The sequence below is a fragment of the Chamaea fasciata genome, unplaced genomic scaffold, assembly GCF_029207755.1.
Source record: "Chamaea fasciata isolate MVZ Bird 193981 ecotype frontalis unplaced genomic scaffold, bChaFas1.0.hap1 SCAF_589, whole genome shotgun sequence".
NCBI lineage: Eukaryota > Metazoa > Chordata > Aves > Passeriformes > Sylviidae > Chamaea > Chamaea fasciata.
This window is the reverse complement of record NW_027094674.1, coordinates 1-7,483: the sequence shown is the minus strand read 5'-3', so window position 1 is coordinate 7,483 and position 7,483 is coordinate 1. Positions and strand designations below refer to the sequence as shown.

At 66.4% G+C, this 7,483-nt stretch overlaps 1 protein-coding gene across 1 annotated transcript; it reads right to left on the bottom strand.

Moving 5' to 3' along the window:
• Nucleotides 1-174: 174 nt before the first annotated feature.
• Nucleotides 175-7,293, bottom strand: LOC136305696 (histone-lysine N-methyltransferase KMT5C-like). Its single transcript, XM_066209008.1, has 8 exons — nucleotides 7,221-7,293; nucleotides 6,992-7,146; nucleotides 6,660-6,822; nucleotides 6,421-6,530; nucleotides 5,410-5,573; nucleotides 5,243-5,262; nucleotides 2,628-2,761; nucleotides 175-697 (listed from the first exon to the last, which is right to left on the bottom strand). The coding sequence occupies exons 2-8, from the start codon at nucleotides 7,111-7,113 to the stop codon at nucleotides 175-177; spliced, it is 1,236 nt and encodes a 411-aa protein (XP_066065105.1). The 5' UTR covers nucleotides 7,114-7,146; nucleotides 7,221-7,293.
• Nucleotides 7,294-7,483: the final 190 nt, after the last annotated feature.

The following is a 7,483-nucleotide window of genomic DNA, read 5'->3' as shown; positions in this document are numbered from 1 at the left end:
CCCAGAACCAGCTGTAACCCCAATCCAGGTGCAGCCCCCAATCCAGGTGTAACCCCAATCCAGGTGCAGCCCCCAATCCAGGTGTAACCCCAATCCAGGCGTAACCCCAACCCCGGAGGAGCCCCCGACCGCGGCCGGGCCCGGTTGGCGGCCTCGGGGCTCAGGGCTCAGGGCTCAGGGCTCGGGCGGCAGCGCCAGCGCCAGCCCCGCCTGCGTCACCACCAGCCTCAGCCTGGGGGGCGTCCCGTCGCCGTCGCCGTCGCCGTCGCGGTCGCCGTCGCCCGGCCGGCCGCGGGGCCCGCCGCCCAGGCGCACGTGGGCGTACAGGGACAGCTTGGGGTCGGGGCGCGGCGCGCCGGCCTTGGCCGCGGCCCCGGGCGGCGCGGGCGGCCGCAGCAGCACGGCGGGGACGCCGCGGCGCAGGCGGCAGGCGCGGCCGCACGACACGCAGTCGTGCAGCGCCACGCGGGCCTCGGGCGGGGCGGCGCGCCGCGACGGCCCCGCGGCCCGGCGACGACGGCGGCGGCGGCTCCGGGGGCCGCGGCGCCGGGGCCGGCCCCGGGGGGGAACGGCCGCCCCGCGCCGCAGCCGGACGCCGGTCTCGCGCAGTTCGTATTTGGGGACGGGCTCCGAGGGCGGCGCGGCGGGGACGGCGGCGGCCGGCTCGCCGCGGTGGCGGAAGGCGCCTTCGCCGCGCCTGGGGGGACGGCGCCGCGTTAGGGAGCCCCCGGTGTGAACACAGGGACCCTCGCCGCGGAACTGGGACCCGCATCCCGGGATTGGGACCCGCATCCCGGGATTGGGACCCGCATCCCGGGATTGGGACCCGCATCCCGAGATTGGGACCCGCATCCCGAGACTGGGACCCGCATCCCGAGACTGGGACCCGCATCCCGAGACTGGGACCCGCATCCCGGGATTGGGACCCGCATCCCAGGATTGGGATCCGCATCCCGGGATTGGGACCCGCATCCCGAGATTGGGACCCGCATCCCGGGATTGGGACCCGCATCCCGGGATTGGGATCCGCATCCCGGGATTGGGACCCGCATCCCGAGATTGGGACCCGCATCCCGAGACTGGGATCCCCATCCCGGGATTGGGATCCGCATCCCGGGATTGGGACCCGCATCCCGAGACTGGGATCCCCATCCCGGGATTGGGATCCGCATCCCGGGATTGGGACCCGCATCCCGGGATTGGGACCCGCATCCCGAGATTGGGATCCCCATCCCGGGATTGGGATCCGCATCCCGGGATTGGGACCCGCATCCCGGGATTGGGATCCGCATCCCGGGATTGGGATCCGCATCCCGGGATTGGGATCCGCATCCCGGGATTGGGACCCGCATCCCGAGACTGGGATCCCCATCCCGGGATTGGGATCCGCATCCCGGGATTGGGACCCGCATCCCGGGATTGGGACCCGCATCCCGGGATTGGGATCCGCATCCCGGGATTGGGACCCGCATCCCGGGATTGGGATCCGCATCCCGAGACTGGGACCCGCATCCCGGGATTGGGATCCGCATCCCGAGACTGGGACCCGCATCCCGGGATTGGGATCCGCATCCCGGGATTGGGATCCGCATCCCGGAATTGGGATCCGCATCCCGGGATTGGGATCCGCATCCCGAGACTGGGACCCGCATCCCGGGATTGGGACCCGCATCCCGGGATTGGGATCCGCATCCCAAGATTGGGATCTGCATCCCGGAATTGGGATCCACATCCCGGAACTGGGATCCACATCCCGAGACTGGAATCCCTATCCCGAAAGTGGGATCCGCATCCCGAAATTAGGGATCCCCATCCCGAAATTGGGATCCCCATCCCAACATCTGGGATCCCCATCCCGAAATCTGGGATCCCCATCCCGAAATTAGGGATCCCCGCCGCAAGATTAGGGATCCTCGCCTCAAAATGGCGAGAAACATGAGGGGAGAAAAGGGCGGGAAAGGTGAGAGGAAAAGGGCAGGAAAGGTGAGGGGAAAAGAAAGAAAAACATGAGGGGAAAAAGATGGAGGGCGGAAATGCGAAGGGAAAACAGAGGAAAACGTGAGAGGAAAAGGGAGAAAAATGTGAGAGTGTAAGGGCAGGAAACGTGAAGGGGAAAGAGAGGGAAATGTGAGGGGAGAACCGTGAGGGGAATGAGGAGGGAAAAGCGCGGAAAAGGTGAGGGGGGACGCGGGCACCACGGTCAGGGTGTCCCACCACCCGGCCAAAGCACTCTGGGGGCTCCTTGTTGCCCCAGCTCCAGTTTGGAAGCTCGTTCTGACCCATCCGCACGGAGATTTTAGGGATCCCTCCCTGTTTTCCCATCCTGGGGTCCCCCCTCAGGGTTTATCCTTCTCCCAGCTGTTTTTGGGGTCCCTCCCCAGATGTGCGTCCCACCCCGTTTTGGGGTCCCCTCAGGGTTTTTGGGGATTTTCTCCCAAGTGTTTTGGGGTCTGCCCACGTTTTAGAATCTTCCCCCATTTAGGGGTCCCCACGCGGACGTTCCTGGCGTCCTCCGTGAGGTGTCTGGGGTTTTTCGAGGAGATTTTTCGTCTCCTCTGTGAAGTTCTCAGAATCCCCCCTCGACCACGAGGGTTTTTTGGGGCTCCCTCTGAGGGTTTTTGGCGTACCTCTCGCAGGTGCGGCACTCGCAGCCGCAGTTGCCCTCGCCGAAGAAGCCGTCGCCATAGAAACAGGTGATTTCTGCCCGGGGCGGGATGTCCCGCAGCGCCTGCACCCGCGCCCCGCCCGGGGCCGACACTAACTGCGCCGCGGAAACGCGAGAGAGCGCCGTGAGCGCCGAAACAGGGGCCCCGAGCACGAGAGAGCCCCTTTCCCCCTCCCCTTTCCCGCCTTTCCCCCTCACATTTCCCGCCCTTTCCCCCTCCCCTTTCCCGCCCTTTCCCCCTCACCTTTCCCGCCTTTCCCCCTCACATTTCCCGCCCTTTCCCCCTCACCTTTCCCGCCCTTTCCCCCTCACCTTTCCCGCCTTTCCCCCGCACCTTTCCCGCCCTTTCCCCCTCACCTTTCCCGCCCTTTCCCCCCTCACCTTTCCCGCCTTTCCCCTGCACCTTTCCCGCCTTTTCCCCCTCACCTTTCCCGCCCTTTCCCCCTCACATTTCCCGCCCTTTCCCCCTCACCTTTCCCGCCCTTTCCCCCCTCACCTTTCCCGCCCTTTCCCCCCTCACCTTTCCCGCCCTTTCCCCCCTCACCTTTCCCGCCCTTTCCCCCTCACCTTTCCCGCCCTTTCCCCCTCACCTTTCCCGCCCTTTCCCCCTCACCTTTCCCGCCCTTTCCCCCTCCCCTTTCCCGCCTTTCCCCCTCACCTGTCCCGCCCTTTCCCCCTCCCCTTTCCCGCCTTTCCCCCTCACCTGTCCCGCCCTTTCCCCCTCCCCTTTCCCGCCTTTCCCCCTCACCTGTCCCGCCCTTTCCCCCTCCCCTTTCCCGCCTTTCCCCCTCCCCTTTCCCGCCTTTCCCCCCTCACCTTTCCCGCCCTTTCCCCCTCACCTTTCCCGCCTTTCCCCCTCACCTTTCCCGCCTTTCCCCCTCACCTGTCCCGCCCTTTCCCCCTCCCCTTTCCCGCCTTTCCCCCCTCACCTTTCCCGCCCTTTCCCCCTCACCTTTCCCGCCTTTCCCCCCTCACCTTTCCCGCCTTTTCCCCTCACCTTTCCCGCCCTTTCCCCCTCACCTTTCCCGCCCTTTCCCCCTCACCTTTCCCGCCCTTTCCCCCCTCACCTTTCCCGCCTTTTCCCCTCACCTTTCCCGCCTTTCCCCCTCACCTTTCCCGCCCTTTCCCCCCTCACCTTTCCCGCCTTTTCCCCTCACCTTTCCCGCCTTTCCCCCTCACCTTTCCCGCCCTTTCCCCCTCACCTTTCCCGCCCTTTTCCCCCCTCACCTTTCCCGCCCTTTCCCCCTCACCTTTCCCGCCCTTTTCCCCCCTCACCTTTCCCGCCCTTTCCCCCCTCACCTTTCCCGCCCTTTCCCCCTCACCTTTCCCGCCCTTTCCCCCTCACCTTTCCCGCCCTTTTCCCCCCTCACCTTTCCCGCCCTTTCCCCCCTCACCTTTCCCGCCCTTTCCCCCTCACCTTTCCCGCCCTTTCCCCCTCACCTTTCCCGCCTTTTCCCCTCACCTTTCCCGCCCTTTCCCCCCTCACCTTTCCCGCCCTTTCCCCCTCACCTTTCCCGCCCTTTCCCCCCTCACCTTTCCCGCCCTTTCCCCCTCACCTTTCCCGCCCTTTCCCCCCTCACCTTTCCCGCCTTTTCCCCCTCACCTTTCCCGCCCTTTCCCCTCCCCTTTCCCGCCTTTCCCCCTCACCTTTCCCGCCCTTTCCCCCTCACCTTTCCCGCCCTTTCCCCCTCACCTTTCCCGCCCTTTCCCCCCTCACCTTTCCCGCCTTTTCCCCCCTCACCTTTCCCGCCCTTTCCCCCTCACCTTTCCCGCCCTTTCCCCCTCACCTTTCCCGCCCTTTCCCCCCTCACCTTTCCCGCCTTTTCCCCCCTCACCTTTCCCGCCCTTTCCCCCCTCACCTTTCCCGCCCTTTCCCCCTCACCTTTCCCGCCTTTCCCCCTCACCTTTCCCGCCCTTTCCCCCTCACCTTTCCCGCCCTTTCCCCCTCACCTTTCCCGCCCTTTCCCCCTCACCTTTCCCGCCCTTTCCCCCTCACCTTTCCCGCCCTTTCCCCCTCACCTTTCCCGCCCTTTCCCCCTCACCTTTCCCGCCCCTTTCCCCCTCACCTTTCCCGCCCTTTCCCCCTCACCTTTCCCGCCCTTTCCCCCTCACCTTTCCCGCCTTTCCCCCTCACCTTTCCCGCCCTTTCCCCCCTCACCTTTCCCGCCCTTTTCCCCTCACCTTTCCCGCCCTTTCCCCCTCCCCTTTCCCGCCCTTTCCCCCTCACCTTTCCCGCCCTTTCCCCCCCTCACATTTCCCGCCCTTTTCCTCCTGTTCCACTCTTCTCCTCCACGCTTTATTTTCCTCTCCTCTTTTCCACCTTTTATCCCTCAAATTTCCCATTTCTCTTTCAGGTTTCCCACCGGTTTTCCCCTCCTGTTTCCTGCCATCTTTCCCTCACATTCCCTCCACTTCTCCTTTGTTCTTCCCACCGTTTTTCCCTTGACATTTACTCCAACTTTTCGCGCCGTTTCTCCCTGCTTTTCCCCTCGCGCTCCCCACACAAACCCGCCCCGGAACGCAGCATTTCTGCCCCAAACCCACAGAAACAGCCCCCGACAGGCTCCTCAAACTCACCCTGCAGTTCGGGTGACAATCTGGGAGCAGAAAAACAACCGTCAGCACCCGCCAGGAGCTCCCAAACCGCCCAGGAGGCTCCCGGGGGCGCTCAGGGAAGCTCGGGCCGCCGCCAGGACGGGCTCTGGGGGCTAAGGCCGATTCTTTGGGACGCGTGAGGCTCGCACCGTGGTTGATGAAGGCGGCGGGCCCCAGCCAGAGCTGGGTCCTCCTGCGGCGCGTGGAGTACATGAGGCTGAAGTCGTTGTCCCCGGCCCGGAGCAGCGCCCGGTCCGAGCCCCGCAGCTCCACCCCGCAGCCGCCCAGCAGCTCCAGCGTCTCGTGCTTGTGCCTGGAGAGCCAAAAACGGGAGGAAAACCAGACCCTGAGGGGCTTGGTGTCCTCGGGGAGCCAAAAACGGGGAAAAACCCTGATCCTGAGGGGTTTGGTGTCCTCGGGGAGCCAAAAACGGGGAAAAACAGACCCTGAGGGGCTTGGTGTCCTCGGGGAGCCAAAAACGGGGAAAAACCCTGATCCTGAGGGGTTTGGTGTCCTCGGGGAGCCAAAAACGGGGAAAAACCCTGATCCTGAGGGGTTTGGTGTCCTCGGGGAGCCAAAAACGGGGAAAAACCAGATCCTGAGGGGTTTGGTGTCCTCGGGGAGCCAAAAATGGGGAAAAAACCCAGATCCTGAGGGGTTTGGTGTCCTCGGGGAGCCAAAAACTCCCAGATCCTGAGGGGTTTGGTGTCCTCGGGGAGCCAAAAACGGGGAAAAACCAGATCCTGAGGGGTTTGGTGTCCTCGGGGAGCCAAAAACGGGAGAAAAACAGATCCTGAGGGGTTTGGTGTCCTCGGGGAGCCAAAAACGGGGGAAAAACCAGATCCTGAGGGGTTTGGTGTCCTCGGGGAGCCAAAAACGGGGGAAAAACCAGATCCTGAGGGGTTTGGTGTCCTCGGGGAGCCAAAAATGGGAGGAAAACCAGATCCTGAGGGGTTTGGTGTCCTCGGGGAGCCAAAAATGGGAGGAAAACCAGATCCTGAGGGGTTTGGTGTCCTCGGGGAGCCAAAAACGGGGGAAAACCAGATCCTGAGGGGTTTGGTGTCCTCGGGGAGCCAAAAACCCCCAGACCCTGAGGGGGGTGTGAGCCCACCAGGGGCTTCGGAGCCCCGAGGGGAACTTTTGGGGAGTTTTGCCCTCACCAGGTGCGGGTGGAGACCACCCTGGCGCCGTTGGTGTCGCGGCTGTAGCGGGTGCAGCGCTGGATGCTGAAGCCGCTCTCGGGCAGGAGCGTCCGCAGGTACCGGAACACCTGGAGGAGACAAAAGGGGGGCTCGGGACCCCCCCCCGAACCCACAGAGCCCATTCCTCCCCCTCGGCGACTCCTCTGCCCCACAGACACCCCGCCGAGCCCCCGAGCCCTCCCCGAAGCCCCCCGTACGTGGGTCTTGAGCGCCGCCCGCTGCACCGGGCGGCGCTGGCGGAAGAAAGCCGGAGCCCAGGCGCCGCTCAGGGTCCTCCAGGCCGCCTCCAGGTCCCGGCGCTGCCGGAACGCCTCGATGGCCGCTCTGAGCTGAGCGCGGCGCCGCAGGGCGGGCAGGGGGCTGTGGGGCGGACGGAGACCCTCAGGACCGGCACTCCTCGTGGGGATCCCCCACTGAACAGCCCCGGCGGTGCCGCGTCCCCCTGAGCTCCCCGGCTGTCCCGCCCGGAGGCTCCCGGTGCCCGCCGGTGTCCCCCTCCCGGGGCTCTCGGTGCCCCCCCCGGCCTCACCTGACCCCCATCTTGTGCGTGCGGAATCCGAGCACCGAGTCCAGCACGAGGCTGGTGGCCAGATCGTCGTTCTCGCAGAGCTCCCGCGCCGTCACCGCCGTGCCCGCCGTCCGGGGCCGCATGGGCGGCCGCCGCCTCCTCCGCCGCCGCCGCGCCTGCAGCACCGGGGAGAGTTACCGGGGGATGCCGCGGGGCGGGATCCCCCAGGGAGCCCCGTCCCCGCCGTTACCGCAGCGCCGCGGGCGCGGGACCGGCCGGAGCCGCCGCCGGTACCGGGCCCGGCCCGGCCCCGCCGCCGCCGCCCGCCGGCTCCCGCCGCCCGCTCCGCCATCCCCATTGGCCGCCCGCCCCCCGCGCCGCCGCGTCTATTGGCTGCCCGCGGGGAGTCCCGCCCCCGCCGTGAGGCGCTCGGCGATCCGATTGGCGAAGGCGGCTGCGCTTCCCCATTGGTCCGCGGCGTGCGGGGCTTCCTATTGGCCCAGAGGGAGGCCG